Consider the following 22803-nt stretch of genomic DNA (forward strand, 5'->3'; position numbering starts at 1 on the left):
GTGCTTACATCCCAACACCCTGCAGGATGTTTGGCATTTGCCAGAGAATACCAAAATTGGCAGCTTTGCCACTGGCGCCCAGTGCTCTTCACACATGAAAACAGGTTCACACTGAGCACATGTGACAGAGTCTGGAGACACTGCGGAGAATGTTCTGCTGCCTGCAACATCCTCCAGCATGACCGGTTTGGCAGTGGGTCAGTAATGGTGTGGAGTGGCATTTCTCTGGGGGGGCCACACAGCCCTCCATGTGCTCGCCAGAGGTAGATTGACTGCCATTAGGTACTGAGATAAGATCCTTAGACCCCTTGTGAGACCATAGCTGTGTCCAAATTCATGGGCTGCATCCTCCTGAGGACGCATTTGTAGACCGATTACGTCACAGCAACACGCCGAAGGCTGTCCAAATTTGTAGACTCCTCCAAATGCAGCCGACAAATGCGTCCTCCTTTTCCCCGAATTTGAAGGATGGGTCGGGTGTGTCCTTCGTGGCCCACCATATCCCAGAATTCATAGCGCGGCCCAGCCAAACTCCAGTTTCTGGCAATGGCGGCCGCAACTAAGTTTTAAAATTACTCTTACTAGTCTTTCTGGGTCACAAAATAAACTTTTAACATATTTTCAGGCGAGAATGTGGGTGTGTAAACTTCAAATATCTGCTCGGCTTATCAAGATATCGCATATTTGCAAAAGTGCTTCGACGTTTTCGGAGACGTCTGTTACCCACCAGCTCGATAGCTAGCCGAGAGCTCGAGGGTTACTGAAGCCGCCGAGAACGGGCCAACTCCCGGCACATCATTTTCAGATCACATCGGACTTTTGCTACTCAGGTTAAATGTAATAAATAAGTCACTTAGACAACCTAAAAATGTTATTGTTTGTCTTTTTTTCAGTATTTTATTTGTTCGTGAGTAAATCGGTTTGGCTGAGATTAAAGTTATTAGATTCGATAAAATAAAACTTTATTAATCCCCCGGGTGGGTTCTTCTTTGGTTTTTACACAGTTGAATAAACGTCAAACAGAAAACTGAATAAACAGAAGTGTGAGATGGTCGAGAATTTACGCCAGTGTCCTGTTATATTTTAGATAGCAAGGAGCAGACGGCCGAGTTTATTAAACTCCACCGAGACAGCGGTTACGCTAATCAGAAGGCTAGATCGTCCAATTTCCCCAGCCGTTTACTTCCGGCCTACCCGACCTTCTGAGGACCCGGCCCACGTAGACCGCGAAGGCCGGGTCCTCAGGAGGATGCAGCCCATGAATTTGGACACAGCTCATATGTTTGTGCGGTTGGCCCAGGGTTCCTTCTAATCCAGGACAATGCTAGATCTCATGTGGCTGGAGTGTGTCAGCAGTTCCTGCAAGACGAAGGCATTGATGCTATGGACTGACCTGACCCTGCAGACCTGAGTCCAATTAGGCACATCTGGGACATCATGTCTGGCTCCATCCACCAACTCCACGTTGCACCACAGACTGTCCAGGAGTTGGCGGATACTTTAGTCCATTTCTGGGAGGAGATCCCTCAGGAGACCATCTGCGATCTCATCAAGAGCATGCCCAGGCATTTTATGGAGGTCAAACAGGCACGTGGAGACCACACACACTACTGAGCCTCATTTTGACTTGTTTTAAGGACATTACATCAAATTTGGATGCACATGTAGTGTGTTTTTTCCACTTTAATTTTGAGTGTGACTCCAAATCCAGACCTCTGTGGGTTGCTAAATTTGATTTCCATTGATAATTGTTGTGTGATTTGCTGTCAGTACATTCAAGTATGTAAAGACCAGAGTATTTAATAAGAATATTTCATTAATTCAGATCTGGGATGTCTTGTTTTTGTGTTCCCTTTATTTTTTGAGCAGTGTACAAACGGGCACAGTGAGTAACGTCAGTTATTTTAACAAGGTGTCAGGACAGAATAAAAATTGTCAAGAATAAGGAAAATACAACCTCAGATGAACAACAACGCATAACACATTAGATCTTGTCTTTATTTATTTAACAAAAATTAAGCTAAAATGAAGCAGCAGTGAGTTAAAACCTAGACAAACCAGTACTGATTCCATAGGACTAAAGAAGGCAAGTAAAACCCAGGTGTTACATACAGTGGGATGCAAAAGTTTGGGCAACCTTGTTAATAGTCATTATTTTCCTGTATAAATCGTTGGTTGTTACAATAAAAAATGTCAGTTAAATATATCATATAGGAGACACACACAGTGATATTTGAGAAGTGAAATGAAGTTTGTTGGATTTACAGAAGGTGTGCAATAATTGTTTAAACAAAATCAAGCAGGTGCATAAATTTGGGCACTGTTATCATTTTATTGATTCAAAAACCTTTAGAACTAATTATTGGAACTCAAATTGGCTTGGTAAGCTCAGTAACACCTGACCTACATTTTTTCTGAAGAGTAGCAACATGGGGGTCTCAAAACAACTCTCAAATGACCTGAGGACAAAGATTGTTCACCATCATGGTTTAGGGGAAGGATACAGAAAGATGTCTCAGAGATTTAAGCTGTCTGTTTCCACAGTTAAGAACATATTGAGAAAATGGAAGACCACAGGCTCAGTTCAAGTTAAGGCTCGAATAAAAATCTCGGATAGACAGAAGCGACGAATGGTGAGAACAGTCAGTCAACCCACAGACCAGCACCAAAGACCTACGACATCATCTTGCAGCATATGGAGTCACTGTGCATCGTTCAACCATTCGGCGCACTTTACACAAGGAGATGCTGTATGTGAGAGTGATGCAGAGAAGCCTTTTCTCCAGCACAAACAGAGCCGCTTGAGGTTTGCTAAAGCACATTTGGACAAGTCAGCTTCATTCTGGAATAAGATGCTGTGGACTGAAGAAACGAAAATTGAGTTATTTGGGCATAACAAGGGGCGTTATGCATGGAGGAAAAAGAACACAGCATCCCAAGAAAAACACCTGCTACTTACAGTAAAATACGGTGGTGGTTCCATCATGCTGTGGGGCTGTGTGGCCAGTGCAGGGACTGGGAATCTTGTCAAAGTTGAGGGACACATGGATTCCACTCAGTATCAGCAGATTCTGGAGACCAATGTCCAGGAATCAGTGACAAAGCTGAAGCTGCGCCGGGGCTGGATCTTTCAAGACAATGACACGAAACACTGCTCAAAATCCACTAAGGCATTCATGCAGAGGAACAAGTACAACGTTCTGGAACAGCCATCTCAGTCCCCAGACCTGAATATAATTGAAAATCTGTGAGGTGAGTTAAAGAGAGCTGTCCATGCTCAGAAGCCATCAAACCTGAATGAACTAGAGATGTTTTGTAAAGAGAAATGGTCCAAAATACCTTCAACCACAATCCAGGCTCTCATTGGAACCTACAGGAGGCGTTTAGAGGCTGTAATTTCTGCAAAAAGCGGATCTACTACAAATTGATTTCATTTCTTTTTTTGTGGTGCCCAAATTTATCCACCTGCCTGATTTTGTTTAAACAATTATTGGACACTTTCTGTAAATCCAACAAACTTCATTTCACTGTGTGTGTCTCCTATATGATATATTTAACTGACATTTTTTTTTATTGTAACAACCAACGATTTATACAGGAAAATAATGACTATTAACAAGGTTTCCCAAACTTTTGCATCCCACTGTGAACATCCAGAAGACCACCTCTATAACAGGAGAAATTTGCAGCTTTGCTGACATTCAGGTGTGTGTTAACACAGTTGTTGCTGCCAAATAATCAGGACTTACTAATGGTCTTACAGTCTTACAAACATAAGACCATTCCTAAACAATTTGGTCTGTCATTCCAGAATAACAAAGATTTATTCAATTGTGAAAAATGTTCAGTTTAGATGATAATCTTTAGGGGTGGAAATGGTAAATGGCCTGTATTTATATAGCGCTTTACTAGTCCCTAAGGACCCCAAAGCACTTTACATATCCAGTCATCCACCCATTCACACACACATTCACACACTGGTGATGGCAGCTACATTGTAGCCACAGCCACCCTGGGGCGCACTGACAGAGGCGAGGCTGCCGGACACTGGCGCACCGGGCCCTCTGACCACCACCAGTAGGCAATGGGTGAAGTGTCTTGCCCAAGGACACAACGACCGAGACTGTCCAAGCCGGGGCTCGAACCGGCAACCTTCCGATTACAAGGCGAACTGGAAGTTCCAGAAAATTCTCCTAAAGGTCAGACACAGCAATGCTCAGAGAAAATACAATATATTTAAAAAACAAACAAACAAACAAACAAAAAAACAAGACCTAGCAATACTAAGGCGTCATTAAGCATGTTAAAAGTTAAAGTTCATGACAATGCAATTAGAAAAACACTGAACCAGCACGGCTTGTTTGGAAGACTTGACCTTTTCTCTCTAAAAAGAGCAACACATCTTTGTTTTTCACATGAACTAACCACAAGATTTCTGGAACAATGTCGTTTAGATAGATGAGTCCAAAGTGGAGATGTTTGGCCATAATGCACAGCATCACGTTTGGTGAAAACCAAACACAGTATTTCAGCACCAAGGAAGTAAATATCATGTAAGTAACGTTTAATTACAAGCGCTTTTCACAGACATCTTGTCACAAAGCCTGTAAAACGAAAACTCGGATTAATCATTATAAACAGAGCTGGAGTGGTAGAGTATTTCAAAGCATTGCTGCAACAGGCTGAAAGGCTCTTCAATCTCATATGAAGAACAGCTAATAAATTCCAAGCCTGAGACAGAAGAGAACCAGAGAGCAGCGAGTGTGTTTAACAAGAAGACAGCACCTGGGCATCTTATATACATAAACTTTATGTTACATGTCCTGATCCGCAAACGGTTATAACTTCCTGAATGCCTCTTTTCGCCCTCAGTTTCTGCTTAAAAAACAAAACAAAACAAAAACAAGTCAAAATAAGTCCTTTTAAGTAAACATTCCCTTAGCACAATTCGCCTTCAAACACGGATATATGTATACTAATGCAAATTTTTTTTCCCTGAAGCAGGAAGTGATCCTGCTCTCGTCTCCATCAGTGATAGTCATTACAGTTCTAATGCTGACAGAAACAAAATTGTTTTCAGTTTGAAATTCATCAGAATGTAATTATTTAAACATTTTCACAACAAAGACGGCAAAACCTGTCAATTTGCATTTGCATGATGTATGACCTGAGTACTGTTAGTTTTCAGTGGAGCTTTACATCTGATAACATAATAAGAAAAGGTGACTGAGAAATCGACCTGAGAAAATGTTTGAAGCTAAGCTTCAGCACTCCACTCTATTCCAGCAAATTTAATTTAAATGATATTAACGTAAAACAATGAAAATTAACAACTTTACATTTACAGAATGTGTAAAGAACTTAATAAGAAAAAGAGAAACAGTTTTCAGGGTCTAATTCTTTTAGATAACATAGCTCGTTGTATGGTTCTGACCTGGACATGATTCATTTCAGTTCAGTTGAATTTTCTTTATATTGCATCTGCTGGCAGCTACAGTCACCTCAAGGCACCTAATATTGTAAGATAAAGGCCCTGCAGTATTAGAAAGGAACTTCAATAATCACACGGTCTCTATAAGCAAGCGCTTTGGGAAGGAAAATATCCAGAGAGAAGAAACCTCTGGCAGAACTAGGCTCAGGTGCAAAAACCAACCAACCTCTTTTCCCTCACCCTGATTAATTGGGGTGAGGGAAAAGAGAAGGGCTGATATACTGAAACTACTTATCTTTGTTCTCAATCTTATTGATATTATGAAACCATGATTACTCCATGACATGATTACTGTTGCTTGAAGTGATGAACTGCTAGGCTGCTAATTTGTTATTTTTCTTCATTCTAAACAAAGGGGCCATCCCTAATTTTTTCACAAAATTTGGAGCATGAAGTTGTCCAAAATGTCTTGGTATGGTGAAGCATTAAAAGTTCCTTTCACTAGTACTAAGGGGGTGGATTCAAGTCCTGAAAAATAACCACATTCTATAAGTGCACCCTCCACCAAAATTTGCACTTGGCACAATGCAGTCAGACAAGTACTGTTCTCCTTTTGCGCATTATATTGTAAGTTAAAGACCCTGCAATAATAAAAAGAAAAGAGAGAAAACCCCGACAATCATATGACCCTTTGTGTGCAAGTGTTTTGGTGACAGTGGGAAGGAAAACCTCCCTCTTAACAGGAAACCTCCAACACAACCAGGCTCAGGGGGGGGGGGGGGGGGGTGGCCATTTGCTGCAACCATTTGGGGGTGAGTGGATGAAGACAAAGACATGCTATGGAAGAGAGCCAGAGATTATCAATAACTCAGAATTGAATGCAAAGATGTGTATAAACACATGTGAAAAAGTGAAAAAGGTGAATAAAGAAGAAACACTCAATGCATCATGGGAGGAAAGTATTTGCCTCCCATTCTGTGCACAATAATATACAGGGCCCCAAAATACAGTAAGGACTTTATAAAGGAATTTGCTGCAGTCACGATAAACTATGACTCCTTTTGTATTGTCAGGGATCTTAATATTCACTTATGCTGTCCAGAAAAGCCCCTGGTTAAAGACTTTTTGAATCTTACTGATTCTTTTAATTTAGTTCGATGTGTGTCTGCACCCACACAACAGTGTGGCCACACTGTCGATCTGGTTTTAGCGCACGCATTGCCTGTTTCTAATCTGAAAGTCTCTGACCCTGTTTTCTCTAATCATATGCTGGTTCTGTTTGACATTTCTTTATCTAGAAATTAATTCAGGGGGCACGTCCCTGCTCAGCCATCTCGTTTGTTAAATTCTTTCACTGCAGCACGGTTCTCCACCTATAATCAAATCTCCATTCCTGAGACACTCCAAAACGTAGAGGAACTCACTTCTTGGTTTCATACCACTTGCCAGACTGCCTTGGATATTGTTGCCCCTATAAAAATCAGGCATCCTAAGACTAAGTTTGGTTCATGGTTCATGGTTGTCTCATTGCTGCCCCTCAAATGAACCTGTTGTTAATTTCATTTCATCTTCTCACTGCAGCTAATGTATTTTGCAAAAACTTTAGGCCTGCCTGAAGAATTTAAAGGCCTTGATACACTTCCACTAAAGCATGTCCATTGTGTTCTTTCTCATTAATAGCTCTTACACTTCTATAATGAAATGATTACATAACGTTCCACACCAAATCACCTTAAATCAGTTGGGTTTTGCACAAAGTCAGCATCAGGCATGTCCCTGCAGGTCCAAGTAATTTACAGGCTGCACAGCACCTTGGCAGGCTGCCAGTTTGCAGTAGATCTCTAGGAAGTGTCTACAGATCTACTGCGTAGCTCGGTGAATAAATCTCTCTATTTTTAAGAAGTAGTCACTAAATAAGCCCATACACTAATAATGAGGCTTCGGGATGCTTCATTTTTCCAATGTGAAATTCGTTTTTCAGCTTACTAAGCTCCCACACAGTTGAAAGACAACTGACTTTGTATTCATGACAGTATGAAGCAAATTCATGCAACAAAGATTACACTGAGGCCAACTACAGGGGTTTATTGACACTGCTAAGACAACTTAGGTGGGTCATTGGCACCTGTTTACAGTAAGGACACCTGCACAATCATTAGTCATATCAAGATCATCATGGTCCGATTGTGGCTTTGTGTTTGACATTTAGTCTGTTAGTTTCTTTTAGCTCATTGTCTTTCAACCATGAGAATATTGTTCTAGAGCCAAGGAAAAAAGCAAACGCTAGTTAGAGAAACTGCCATGCAAATTTTGCTCATGGAATGGATGTGGGCAAAGCCAAAAGCAAACAAATATTTTTCTTCCTGCAAATCTCCAATCATTTCCATTTAATGAAAGAATTTTTTAAAAATGTTATCTTTTAGAATAATGTTGCAAATTTAACTTCAACTATAAGCCAGTTTTTAATTAGTAAAATGCAGCTTTGTATTATCGTGTGCATACACAGGTTTGCACTCGTATACTAGGTAATTAAATGCACGTTTGCACATTTATGCCCATGCACAAATGCACATGTTCCTATTTAGTTTCAAAGTGAGCTGTCTTATGAATGGTGGCTGTCATCTCTCACAGTTTGATTTGGTGTGTCTACAAACACTTGGTTGCTGAGAAGCCTTGACGCCGTTTGTGCACACCCTCTCCATATCTCACAATCAATCCATTCAAACTGTTTGGCTCACCATATCAAACTCAGAGCTCTTGCATTCTGAATCAAAGAATAGAAAATGTGTTCGGGGATTGAAAAAGAACAGGAATCTTTAGAATTTCCTGGGTGCTATCAGAGGACGGGCCATTTAGCGACGATAAATTAAAAGCAAGATTAGTTGGGAAAGATTAGATATAAAGTAGTACTTTTATTGTTGTGGGTTACCACTGTTCTGCTAATAACAAGCTTTCATTGAATGCCCTTTCACAAACACCTGTTTCTATGGTTTTGACAGATCCACATTGTTCAAACAGGCTAAAATTACACAAAACACTCCTCCAGCAGAAAGAGGTTTTATTTTTAATTACAGTCACTTTGCAGTTAAAGCAAACACAATTACACAAAGAGTTTTCTGAATTTTGGTTGAGATTCACAGATTCTAAATAAATTAAGTGCATGTTTAAAAGCAGCGATATGGTGCTTCAGGTAAGTACAGTTTGGGAATATATGTTTGTTTTCTGCAATTGTTATCGATGTTCATAATATCACTTTGTTGTCTATGTTGCTGCAAACCCTTTTCTGTGTGAAATGTCTATATTTCATATTTCTCTGACAATATTTTGGGAGCCTTTTCGGGTCAAGGTACAACAAGTGTGCTAATATTATTTTCAAGCCAGGATTTGCATAAGAAATCATAAAATACTCATATTAGTGCAAAGTATTATGTAAAAGCTTAATAAAACCTGTGCAATGTTAACACTTAACACATAGCTGTCAAGTAATCAAAATAGGAATTATTTGGGGGATTGTTTCACCTTGTGTTTTTTCTATGCATGAACTATAAAAACAGAGTCCATGCAGTCATCCATATGAAAACATTTTATTTATTTTTTATTTGTTTATCTTGTCTGTGCAGTAGGAAACAAAAGTGGACTAACTTCACCAGGTTATTTATTTGTTCAGAGAAGTTGTTGATGTTGCTATTCAGCAGTATGTAGTGAATGCAATGTAGTGTCACTTCAAATTGTGAAATGGATAATTTAATGCACTGATTTGTGTTCATGAAAAAAAAAAGATCTCAGTTTGAACTTAAATATAGTGTTTATGGAGTTCCCTGGGTCATGATTTACATCTGGGACTGTCATAAAATACAAAAATATGATTGCTCCATATGTAGCTACTTAGTGAATTTTAAGGCCTGCACTACTCTGGGCCAGCAGTAGTTCAATTACTTGGAATTGTTAGTCTGTCATTGATCCCGCTTATCGGTTCCACTTGCACCTGCGCACAGCTGATTTCAGTTCTTGTGGCAGTCTGCAGAGTGGATATGGACACTTTTATTACTTTTATTTTTATTGCACAAAAGGAAGAGAGTGGGGTGGTTAAGTGCAAACTGCATCCAGGACAGAAACAATCACTTTATGTTGCTAACACAACTTCAGCTCTTTGCAAGCACCTGCACAGACAGCATGCTAATGTTAAGCCATCCAAGAAGCCAAAGTAATGCCAAACCTGAGTGAATGCCGACCCCTGCCCAGCAGCCAGACCCTGAACCTCAACAGGTAACAAATTGATAAGCAGTCAGGCTGCAGCCGCTTTTTCTACCTGTTCATGTTTCTAAAGCAGAATCACTGTGGTGAGCGCCTAGAAGCCTCTTTGTGCTGGTTTCCATCTTTGCTTTGTGCTGTCGGCTTCATCCCTAAATACTAAGAGAAAGATCATATGTGTACCTCATTAGGATAGGAATTTGTGTTGACCAGTGGGATTGTAGCTTATATGTTTATATTGTTTAATGGTAATAATGAGACAATACATTGTCAATTAATGTAAAGAGTAGTTACTTTCTCCTGGGAGTAATTAATTACTCCAGTACTTTTAAGAAAACTGTTCTGTGTAGTATGTGCAATGCATTACTTTGTACATGCAGTTAATTTGCATGAATGTAATGTCTGACATGCTCCTTAGCGATGGTGGTGGCTTTCAAAGTGGAGGCAATGCAAACCCAATGAGAATCGATAAGTGATATTGATAATAGAATTGAAATTGCTAAATTCTTATTAATTACCATCCCTACTTGGTATGAGCTCTTTGTGGTGCATTTTCATCTGCATTTTGGTTATTTCTACCCAAAGGACATTTTACAGAAACCTTGTAGTTTATTCTGATGCAACTATGCACACCAAAGCTGTGCTGTCATGTTCTTTAGAGAGAGAAAACGCTTTCTTCTGACAGCCTCTCCAAACAACTCATACTTGTTCAGTCTTTTTCTGATTTTACTGTCTTAAACATTTAGCAAGTGAGTCCTGCAGATTCTGAGATATAGCTCTTGGGCTTTTTGCAGTTTCTCTGATTGTTGCATGATCTGATCTTGAGTTAAATTTGCTTTTACGTCCAAACCTGGGAAGAGAGTCATGTGATTTGATTCTTTTCCACTTGCGAATAATCTCTCTCAGTGCAGAATGACGGAGGTCAAATTGTTTGGAAATTACCTTCTTGGATTGATGGGAAGTAACAGATGTTTGTTTATGCTCACTGCTAAAACCTTTCCCCCTCAGCACTGTGTTAACAGACATCTGAATGTCCCACACCAGCAAACTGCCAACATTTCTGCTTTTATGGAGGTGCTCACACTTGCTGATCGTCAGTTAATCATGTGAATGTGATTATCAGCAACTGGCTGCTACTTACCCTCTTAATTCTAATGGAAGCAGTAAGGCTTTACTGAGGCTTTTACTAACTGCTTTTGTATTTTAGCTTAGTCTTTGTTAAATAAGACAGTTTAGTATGTCATATGTCGTAGTTCCTCTAAGGTTTTACCTAATGTAAGAAATAAAACAGGTGTACCTTCTTTTTCAAGTGACTGTACTTTGGTGATTGCCATTTAATAATATAATAATAAGGGGAAAAAACGTGATGGTAATGATAAACAGTGTTCAGCAGTTAAAAAATGACCTCCAGCTCTGTCGGTTATATTGTGAAAGCCCGGCACACCCACACAGGTGTTATGAATTATTTGGGTTTCATGATATCTAAGCTGAGAAACCACTGTTGAAACTAAGCACATTATCACAAAGGAATAATAAGTAAATTGTTAAGAAAAACAAAGTTTAACTGGATTATAAATTACAACATGGCATTAAAGAAGAAGAATGACTTGCAAATAAACTCGGGTGAGTAAGAGTGATGTCATGTCCACGCAACAATGGTGTTAATGTGCAGAATCTTTAAATTGCTGCTTATGGGGGCAGTAATAATAATACAAAGTAAATCTGCTTTTGAGAGGTTATTCTCAACAGGTTCGTATTTTTTAGGTGCAACCCTCCCATATGACAGCTAAAACCACTTTAATTATTCATTCCTTTTAAACAAGCCACAAGAAGACCCTGTCTCAAAGAAAGTAGGTTTTGGGAGGAAAGCATCAGTAATTTTTTGCAAATAGTTATTCAAATGGAAAAACCAGACATGTAGTGAAGAGCAGTCTGAGTTAGACAAATGCGTAAGCCAGAATTATTTTACTATTCAATATCTCCCTTTTTGCAGCTCAGTGGAGAAACACAAGCAAACACTAACTGTAGGTAATATTAAATTTCATTCTGCTGAAGCATCATATTACTTCAGTGGATGCCTGTGCAAATATTCTTAACACAGAAAAGAGTCTATGGTTTCTCTTGGGGTTCTTACACGGAAATCCTTTTAGAAGCAAAATGAAATATTACACCAGCTTTGTATGTGAGCACACCGGAACGCTAACATGTTAACATCAAACTGTGACTTTAATGGTATATACAAACATTATTATCTTAAGTGTTTAGTAATTAATGTTTTTGTTTAAACAGCATCTCCTTCCATGTTCTTGAGTAGACAGTGATGGAAATACGCAGATTAGTGGTTTACGTTAAAGTGACACACATTTAAAATCTCACTTAATTCGTGGTGACTAACATATTAGATTAAAAATGTTCTTACAGCATAACCAATAACAGCAGTGCTGTAGAAAACAATGAGTCATTAAGTATGGCATTATTAGATTTTTGAGAAGAAGCAGCTGTTTATTATCATCCATACTGGGGACAGGGGTTTGCTAATATACTTTATATCAAAGATCGGCATAGCTACCATGTTCTGCAAAGTCTGGTTTTGAAACCTAGAGCCCAGTATTTTTCCTCTCATTGTCACTGCTGTTTAAAACTAGATGTCACAAGTGAGGCGTGAATCTGCATGGTGCACTTATGTTGGCGACTTATCACTTACCTCCAACTCTAACTTCCTTGTGATGACAATCAGGACTACAATGTACAAAATGAACAGCATGTTGTTTTCAGTCAGCCTTTGAGCTTGCATTCAGGAAAGTGCTCATTAAAGTCATGGGTAACAGAAGCCAATGACTGTTTATATTTATAGACTTCACTACAAATGGACATGTTTTGAAGCTACATTTATCATTTAAACTCTGTGAGTTTGAGGGATAAATTTGATCTGTTACATCCACTTTTTTTTAGCACTATGTGAGAAGTTACTACTCACAGCTCAGACATCAATAATAATATGTTTCCTATTTTTAACATAAACGGCATAAAAATGGTACGTTTGTAATTATAGTCTTCAAATGGTAGTGAAGTAAAAAGTAGGAGTACAAACAAAAACCAGCAACACATGGAAACGTGATAAGAAAAGTATTCCTAACTAAAATTTTGTATTTGGCTACATAATCACTTACTTTAAACAGCAATTTTTATTTATTTAATCTGATCGCTTTGAATTCTCTCTCACCTAAACACTAAGGTTGGCTTGCAGTGTTTGAGGAGGTCTGAGCTAATCAGCAAAGACACACACACACACACACACACACACACACAGAGAGAGAGAGGGAGAGCGAGAGAGAGAGAGAGAGAGAGAGAGAGAGTTGTCTGCATAAGTAAACATGGCTGCCTTATAAATATAAATTGCAGTCAATGGAGGTGGAATTCCTTTGCACTCACTCACCCAGCCACTAGTCCTCTTGGCTTCACTTTGAACACACCCGTAGCAGGTGCTTCCACTTGAACTAAGTGTGCAGTTGTGTTTTAGTCTGTGACTTTCAGGTTAAGTATAATTCTGCCAAAACCAAAAACCAACCAACCAAACAAACAAAAAAGCCTGAGAAGATTTGAGGAGACCTGGGTTTGGGGCTCAGTGACAGTCACCAGCAAGAAGCCGACTGAAGGTTGCCCGCTGCCTGTTGCGCCTCACCTTCAGGCAGCAACCGGCCACTGGCTGGAAACAACACTGCATCTGCCAGCATCCAGTCAAGTCATTGACTCAAGAACATCAGAGCATCATTGCTGGGGTAAGACGTTGCTCTCTGTTAAACAGGGTCTTGGATGTTTCTGTAGCACAATCTTATTATAGGCCCATTATTTATAGGACATAAGCTGTATATCTGAGATATATATGTGTGTGTGTCTATAGTTTTCTTAGTAGTCTTGAACAGGTCGTGTAACCTAATTAGTGAAGTCCAGAGATTTTGACTCTGTTAAAAAGCAACAGTTATTAAAGGGAAAGGTTTAATTATTAAATACATTCCCTGTTCATAATATGAAAGTTAAGAGTAAAAATATTAAAAAGAAACATTCAAACATTCCTGAACCAACTGCAGGTTAGATTAAGCAAATAAATAAATACCCAGTCAAATATAAAAGGAAAAAAGAGACTGAGACCTGTTCTTCTTCTTTCATAAATCTCATGCAAATCTGAAAGTTTCCATTCAGAAAGGAAATATGCAAAATGTGGTCAGATAAAATGCTGTTGTCAGTTAGATGCCATAAACCACAGCAATAGACTGACTTTGAAACAAACACAAAAAACCCAACAGATTTCTTTCTGCTGTCACTGCGGGATGAGACGGGGGATTTCACTGTGGTTTTACTCAAAGGTGGAAATCAAATACGACTGCAACTACCTGAGACAGAAAGAAGAGAAATTCCAAAGAGGAATAACAGAAGGATTGTCTGCTCTGTTTCTTCCAAGGGTACAGGTGCATTTATATTCCTTTTCATGCCAAGCTAATCGATTATTTCTCAGAGGCCTTGTGACCTTGTTAGTATAGAAGTGTATGAAATTATTTTTGTCTCTGTTTAAAGCCACAGTTTAAATGTAGAATCTATATAAATCTTAACATCTCTTTTTAATTCATGGCACAGATAACAAGATAGCACAGATAATCACACGTAATAACATTGTACAAACAGTGGGGTAAGAAAAACAGAAAAGACCTTTCTATTCCCCCCCAAAATTTGCTATTCTCCCTTTATCAAAATATATAAACCACATCTCCTGATAATTTCATGCAATACTTGGTTACTTGATTCAGGAGGTTTGGTGTGAAATACTGGGGCAGGTTTTTACACAATCAAATAGTAGTTCTTTCCTGGTTGTCGGACCAGGTCTGAAGTCAAAAGTGTTTTTAAAGCTTTGAAACAGATATCATATCATATAAACACAGAAATAATGGCACACAATTTCATAGCTTTGCAATCAGTACACGTGAAAGGTAACAGTGATGATTGTGTAAAGAGTGAACAAACCCTAGCTCCTTTTTCACTTCCATTGAGGAGGGTGAGACTTGACTTCTCATGAACAATCTGCTGCCTCTGATTGCTCGGGAGACTGAAAATGATCCGGGATTCTCTTCTAAAGAAGCACGCTGACAGTTTGCTGACAGCTATTTCAGATTTGCAATAAGTTTCAAACCCACACAAGTTTAAAAATTACATTAAATAAACAAAAAGTAAAAGATTCATGTTTCCATGAACTGGTCATATGCAAATATGAACTAGTTGCATCTAGTTGCATCTAGAAAAAACAAGTTGATGGTTCAACCAAATCCTCTACATATGCCCTGTTATACATAGAGATTTGTTCCTTGTTCCTTCTTACATGTTTTTCTCTTCAGTGGCTTCACAGCCCATTTCCCTCAGACTTGCAGGATTTCAGTTATGTTGGGTCAAGTGCGAAATTGTCCGATAGATTCTGTATTTTTTTCTTTGTTTGTTTTGTTTTTAATTTTTATTTCTAGCATTTAAAGGTTAACCAGAGTGCCTGTTTGCCAGTGTGTGCTATGATCTGATAAAGTTATGAGTTGTGAATTGTGTCTCAAATAACATATATCATCACACTTTGTAAGGCAGCTGATGAAAAGGGTCATCCTTGTGTTTAAAATTTAAAAAACTGTTGTTTTTTTTGCTTGTTTGGGTTTTTTTTTTCTTTCTTTAATCTTGTGATGATTTACAATTTAAACCCAGCGCTCAAGAAAACGCCCGAGGCCACGTAACGGCTGCCCTTATATCTGTCTTTGCTAGAACAGTGACAGGTTTATTTTTTTATCCCATTTTCAAGTTTTCCAATCTTTAGGTCCAACCCCAATTAAATGAGGTTTATTACCAGCATAATTAGCTCTAAGTAGACTCTTTGTCAAGATTAATTTAGACCAACATCAAAGCCATTTTCCTTTGATATTGGCTTAATGCCTGCACACCTGACTAACAGCAGATATGAATCACCATACATCCCCTCGCAGTGTTGGTGGTTGGAAAAATTTGTTAAAAACAGAGTTTAATGGGATCAGTATTATAAGGCAATGTAAGTACAAGCACGCGAAATAAACCTTTATTGCATTTCATAAAATAAGCACATAAACTGAAGCTAATTTATAACGTGAACAGAGCACCTGCACATGTCACTGCTGCAATAAAAAATCCCCTAAGGGAGCAATCTGCAGATCTAAATCTCCTCTTCCAACCAGCAGGCGTTTCTTTCAGAGCAACAGTCATATTAAGTAAGAAGAAGATGAAATTCCTTCCGTTTTTCTCTGAACAATGACTTCATGAGCAGGACCAAATTTCCCATGAGGAACAGGGAAAAAAAAAAAAAGGGGGGGGGGGGGGGGGGGTCACATGGCAAACAGTCACTCTTGGCTGTATACGCTTCTTTAATACCAGACTGAAACGCTACCAGCATAACACTCAGTGTGTTTTGATTATGCCTTGATAGATGGCATCAGATCTAATCGCTGACCTTTTCTCTTTTTTTGGTGCTTGAATGGATTCATCCAAGTTAAACAAGACCGGACATTTAGAGTTGTTTTAATCACTACTCATTAACTATAAATTAAACACTTACCTGTCTTCTTTCACAAAACTGTTCAACAATGCTGAATTGGCTCGCAGGTTAATATTTAGCTAGATTGGCTCCACTGGTTTGGAAATTTCACCACTTTCATTTTAGGAAAAGAATTTTTCCACATAAAAATAGGGCAATTTGGATAAAAAAAAAACAAAAATCTCTTTGCGCAGCTATAACCATACAAAACTTAAGACAGTGATACAAACTTCACCTCACATAATCATCGTATTTATGTTAAATAAGACCAAGCAGGTGGAAAAAATATGGTTCCCAGGGAGGGCGCCAGCATGGATGGAGTCCCATTCCTTCTGATTCCAAGGCTGACTTTGCTGAGTAAATGGAGCAAACTAATGCTCCTGAAATGAATATCAGCGTCTTGACCAAACTCATTTAGAGATCAGTCAGGGCCTTAATCCCTCTCTGCAGGGGTGGGTGTTTGTGTCTTTCTCTGGTGTCCCCGCTTCCTTTTGGAAGAAGGTAATATGGCTAAATTTGCTTTGCTAATGGGCTTAGCGCAAGCTGTTACAGAGCAGAGTTGACACACAGCAGCAGGCTTGGATACCAGTGGCTTTTAATCTGACAGTCTGATGGAGTAAAAGGCATTGTGGGTGATATTTACGAGAAGTTTAGAGATAAAAGGAAGACTGTGGAGGCTATTTATCAATGGCATGCTGAGGTCCAAGAGCTAGAAGGGGGTTTTGTTTTCTTTTTGCAGTTGAAATTTCATTTAGTTGTGTTTGGCAATAGTGGAAATACAGTTTTAGCTTGTTCAGATTTTACATTTCTTTTTAGGTGAATATAGCCACGCAATCCAGGTTTTCCTATTGCAGGCTGATGCGCCTGACCTCAATAGGAGACCTGTTCATACAGCAGCTTCAGGTAGTGTGTAATCTGAAATCCCACATAACAGACAATAATTCTCCACTGAGTTGGTTTATTTTGATAATGGAAGGAGAGAATAGTTTCTGAGCTCGTATTGTGTGTGTGTGGTGATAAAATGACGACAGGTTAAACTGGGAAAACCTTACACGGAACAACAAAACTCTATTTAAAATAAGAGAACTGATAATGCCAAGTAAAAGCATTTTAACAAGAACAAGAGCAGGAAAAAAATCAAAGGTACAAACAGCATAAACAACAAAACAGATAAGACCATGGTCAGTGCAGCACGGCTGAGAAATTCACGTTTGTTAAAGCTTTGCAAACTAATGGATTCTTTTTCTTTCGAGAGCTCTCATGTCTTTGTGGTTTATTTCAAAGTTACCCTTATTGTTGGTTTTGACTCGGTGGATGCCATATATCACTTTTGCAAATTTTACGAGACTTTAATTGTTTGCACTTTGACAATTTACATGGTGACTCTCCCTGAACATGTACTCTGTGGGAGTTTACTTCCTTTACTGTGGCATCAGCCACAGCTGCTGATAACCTGCTGCTATGTCCTCCCATTTACCAGCTGTGGCAGGTAAGCATTATGGGTGTCATAATCAAGATTACACTTGTGCTACAGCTTACAAACCTTCATAGGTGTACACTTTTAAAGGCCACCTCCTATCAAAGGGCTGTTTTCATAAAGCCTGCTCTTCATAAAACAGACATTTTGGCTGGGCAGATTTTATGCACGCTCTTCTCTCCACATTATCTAACTTCGATTTGATTAAAATCTCCAGCTGACAGTGGAGACAGAGGGCTGCAGAGACGGCACCTTGAAAGCCCGGGCAGACAGCAGAGCTGTTTCGGGTCTCAATACAAGTCACCTACCCCCATGAAACGAATCATTCTGGGCCAGTGACCCTCAAATAAGACTCAGTCAGATCCATTTTGCCCCACGCCTGTCAGCGCTGTGTGTGTTTTAACTGTTTTGAGGGTCAGTATCTCCATTAGACTTATAGAGCTTCTTATAGAGCCTACACCAGCACAGTCTAACCTCGGTTCTCTGCACATTCATGCACAACTCTGATGGAGATCATTGCAAAACTAAAGCAGCTGTCATTTTAGTATCTTGAGAAACAAAGGAGAGGAACTGTTTGAAAAGGTAACCATGACTTAAATCGTGATTTTTTTTTGCATATTTTTTTGATTAAATTACTTAAAATGAACTAATGTCTGCTGCAGATTTAAGTGGCATGCACACCTGTTACCATGGGCTTATGTGACAGAGAGATCTTTCAGATTTTATGCTGCGCCGAATAGTTACAAACTTTTAAATCACGTCTCACTTCATTTGCAGTTCACAGGATAGAAGTTTAATGTGGCTTTTTGTGTTTCTTTTTCTCTCTCTCTCTCTCAGGACCAGTTATGTCAAACCCAGTGGGCAGCGTACCAGAAACCACATCGTATGGGTCTCGGATTGGGATGACAGAGGACTCCCTCTCCATCCTGGAGCAAAGCAGAGGCTGCGAAGACCCCTGGGAGATGGGGGAAACCAAACCAAATGTGGAAGCCCTGGAGCGGGGCATGCCAGGCGTCTACCTCTCCTGCTTCGACATGCTCCTCACAGAAGATGCTACTTGGCTGGTGAAAGTTTCAGAGGCCTCTTCAGCACTGGCTTTACCCATGAACCGCGTAGAACCCCGGGAGGAACCGGAGCAGTGCCCGGTCATTGATAGCCAGGAACAGGGGATCTCTCCTGGCCTGGAGGGGCAGGAGGAGGAGCGATCCCTGGAGCAGGTGCAGAGCATGGTTGTGGGAGAAGTACTGAAGGACATTGAAACAGCCTGCAAACTGCTCAACATCACCCCAGGTAGGCTGCTTTCCAGCACACCTGCAGCTGTGGCGAGTGTATTACAGCGTATAGCTGACAAAGAAACTGACCTTAAACAAAACATATTTCATCTCCCCCAAAATGCTGAAGTGTTTCTCTGTATTTGCAAATATAGAAGTATTGATTCAGATACTTAAGCTACTGGATCTTACTCGCAAAATCAACACATATTTGTGTGGACACAAGATGACAGAACTCCTAAATCATATCCTTACTGACGCAAAGCTGTGTTTGCCTGCTCCAGGATCTGTTTAATCCTGACCTTTGCAAAGGTACTCCTGGATTGTAATAGTGATGGTTCTTGCCTGCCAGTAGACGTGTACACAGTCTTAAGGGCGAGGCCTCTCCTGCTCATAAAGCAAACAGAGGAAGCGTTTTTCATGTATTGTATGGCTTCTAGCTGTTATAAACCTATGCAATCCCCAATCGTCTGTTCTACTGATTAAAACTGTTGTGGCATAAAAGCTTGATTATCTTGTGGTTTCAGCAGATTTATTATGAGTCAAAGGCAAACAAAATACAGACAGGGTAAAGGTGAAAACAATATTGATATATAAATGACTTATCTTGATCCATATGACATTAGTGTCACTAAAGAAATGGTCCAAGATAAGGTCATTTATTGCATTGGCAGCTGGAAGTTTTCTCACTGATTTCATATCTATTTCCGCCTGCAGATCCGATAGAGTGGAACACTGGGAATGTCCAGAAGTGGCTGCTCTGGACTGAACATCTCTACAGATTGCCCCATGCGGGAAAGGCCTTCCAGGAGCTGACGGGAAAGGATCTGTGCGCCATGAGCGAGGAGGAGTTTCACCAGCGTTCCCCGCAGTGTGGAGACACGCTGCACGCACACCTGGACATATGGAAGTCAGGTAATATTTATTTAACACGTTCAACATGTGCAACCTGCTGCACCCCCTGTGATGATTTTATTATCGGATATTTGGCTGCTGTGAACTTTTGAGCGGGTGCAAATTTTATTACTGCGTTCATGTGTGTTTGGGTGGGATTATTTGAAGTTCTAGCCTTTTCTTAGCTTGAACTTCTGCATCTGTTTACTTTCCAGCTGCATGGATGAAAGAGCGGTTTTCCATTGGAGACACTAAAACTACAGGTAAGATTCTTATGTTTGCATTAGCTGTCATGCAAGTTGCATTCACACAAAAAATCCAACGCACAGTATAATTTTAACACTGTATTTTACATAGACGCCAATAACTATATGCTGCAGAATTTCAGTGAAAAATCAGGCTTTTGCATTGTGTATTTTCAGTGTCCTGATTAAAGGGCTCCTTGATCTTTTGGTCCCTCACGGTACAGAGCTTTTTCATTGAAACAATGCACAATGACCCTAAGGACTGAATGGTTTTGTTTTGCTGTGCAGGCAGTGAGGAGCTTTGGTCTGAGGCAGATTCATCTTGCTCAGGTCAACCTATTCATCTGTGGCAGTTTCTCAGAGAGCTCCTGCTCAAACCCCACAACTATGGACGTTGCATTCGCTGGCTCAATAAAGAAAAGGGTACTTTCATTTTCATTTCAGTTATTCTTTATTTGCTCTATTTAGTCCTTGAGCACATGAATAAAACTTAATTTACCTGGTGTTTTTAAATAAAAGCAGAAGAATGTGTATGACATTGTGCTATTACAATTTAAGTGATTTCTTCTTTTATTCTTCAGCTTAAAACAAAATGTATTTTTTTTACATTTCAATTTTTGTCGCAACTGCTTTTATCTCTTATTAGTTCATCTACTGTTTTATGGGCTCATCATACTGCTTTGAAGCTCCAAAATCATGACACATTAATTTTAAAAAATCAAAAAACAAACAGGAAATTTTGAATGAGAGTAAAGTTTTTCAATAAATTTGCATTATTACAATTTAAAAGTAATAATTGTAGGACAACACTATATAAAGGGGCCATGTGTATGCAAAATTAGTAAATAGAACAAATATAGTTATTTCATTCACTGTTCTTATTTTAAGGCAGATTTAAATCAGAACCTAAGAGTGTGCGCGCCTCCCTCCTTTTTTTCACACCCTGTAGTGCAATGGTACAAACACTACACAATAAAAATCAGCCACACACAATAAGAATACACCGTTAAAACGTATTTAAAGTGAAACCGCAATGGAATGAATGCCGGATGTATGTCAGGGTTTCGCTTATTGGGTTTGTTAATGCCTGAAAGGCAAAAAGCATGCCAAATGAAATATGAGTCCAAGTGGCGGACTTTTTATGTGTGCACATAAAGTGTAATCATCCACTGTTTTGCACGTGTTGTGTTGTGTGGTAATAACTGCTTTTGATTCCCACCAGGTATTTTCAAAATCGAAGACTCTGCTCACGTGGCGAGACTGTGGGGACAACGAAAGAATCGACCTGCAATGAACTACGACAAGCTGAGCCGTTCCATACGTCAGTACTACAAGAAAGGCATCATCCGCAAGCCCGACGTGTCTCAGAGACTGGTCTACCAGTTTGTTCACCCAGTATGAGACTGCAAGCAAAGTGGGAGGAGAAGACAGAGGATGATGAGATGGGAACTCGGAAAATTACAAAGACAAATTGTGTCACCATGCACCTGAACACCTAATTCCTGAGACGAAAAGGTGACATTGAACATGTGCACTGAATTACTCCGATGGTACACACCTGACTGCCAACACTGAAGTAACAGCTGGCAGCTGCTGCAGTCTTATCTGTGCAAAGCCAGCCAGGAAGAGACAAAAACAGTGTAGCTGTTGAGGCTTTTTCCTGCTGCAAAATTAAAAAGAGAACAGAATAAAAAAACAAAGACAAAGCAAAACAGAAAAACAGTACATGAACTGCCTTATTATTTGCATGATCTGCCTGTTTATGTTTCCCTATTGTGATTTCCAAATATCTTGAGCTCAAATCAAAGCATTCCAACTGATGGCTCTTCGGTAAAAGCGTCTACAGCTGCACTGGCTTTGTCTGAACAGGAAACTCTTCTTATCTCATCTTGAAGCACCTGAGAAATGGACTTCCTCTTTTTAGGAATTGCCTCAAATCCTGCTGTGGAAGTGTAATAGGGACCCTTGTATATATGTTTGTTTTCTAATGTATAACTTCTGAAGTGTGATGCATTCCTCTTCGAATACCTTTATATAGTTTACCCTGCCTGGTCCATTTACACAGCCGTATACTGCAATTAATGCTGTGAGTCTTTGAAACCCAAAGTTTTCAAAATTTAATAAACCAAAAAGACTTGAAATGAATAATCATATACAAATGGAGACAAAATATGCAATAAAAATAAAGTTTTACCTGAGAATTGACGTGACATGTTGCACAAATTCATCATTCCTGGAATATGAAATGATTTTTTTCAGTCATTGCACTAGTTGGCAACTTGAAACACGGGATAAATTATTAAAACTCTTTTTTTTTCTCCATTCTGTTTTATTAGTTGTTTATGCAACTTTGGATGGCAGAGGGCTGGAGCTCCCAGCTGTCATAGGATCAGAGAACACCCTGGACAGGTTGCCAGTCTGTCACCAACTAGTCATACTCATTCACACCTGCAGCCAAGTTAGGATCACCAGTTAACTCAGTAGTATATCCTCAAACACAGAGCCTCTTTAGCTGAGACCTAGACTAGCAGGGCAAAAATATGAAGTGAAAAATAAGCTGAATGAACATTTTGCTGGTTCTATTATGATAACCCATGATGCACTTTTAATAAGTTGGGTTTTTTTTACTTATAAAGTTAGGCAAG

At 39.5% G+C, this 22803-nt stretch overlaps 1 protein-coding gene across 2 annotated transcripts; it reads left to right on the plus strand.

Moving 5' to 3' along the window:
- The first annotated feature begins 13134 nt into the window (after positions 1-13134).
- On the plus strand, positions 13135-22305 carry spdef (SAM pointed domain containing ets transcription factor). Of its 2 annotated transcripts, none has more exons than XM_080892324.1 (6): positions 13135-13461; positions 18586-19038; positions 19737-19934; positions 20129-20176; positions 20447-20581; positions 21381-22305. In XM_080892324.1, the coding sequence occupies exons 2-6, from the start codon at positions 18594-18596 to the stop codon at positions 21557-21559; spliced, it is 1005 nt and encodes a 334-aa protein (XP_080748450.1). In that variant the 5' UTR covers positions 13135-13461; positions 18586-18593; the 3' UTR covers positions 21560-22305. The 2 variants fall into 2 exon arrangements, with proteins under 2 accessions (XP_080748450.1, XP_080748451.1); XM_080892325.1 differs by lacking the exon at positions 13135-13461 and adding an exon at positions 18191-18330.
- Positions 22306-22803: the final 498 nt, after the last annotated feature.

This window comes from Rhamphochromis sp. 'chilingali' (genome assembly GCF_963969265.1).
Source record: "Rhamphochromis sp. 'chilingali' genome assembly, chromosome: 9".
Lineage (NCBI taxonomy): Eukaryota > Metazoa > Chordata > Actinopteri > Cichliformes > Cichlidae > Rhamphochromis > Rhamphochromis sp. 'chilingali'.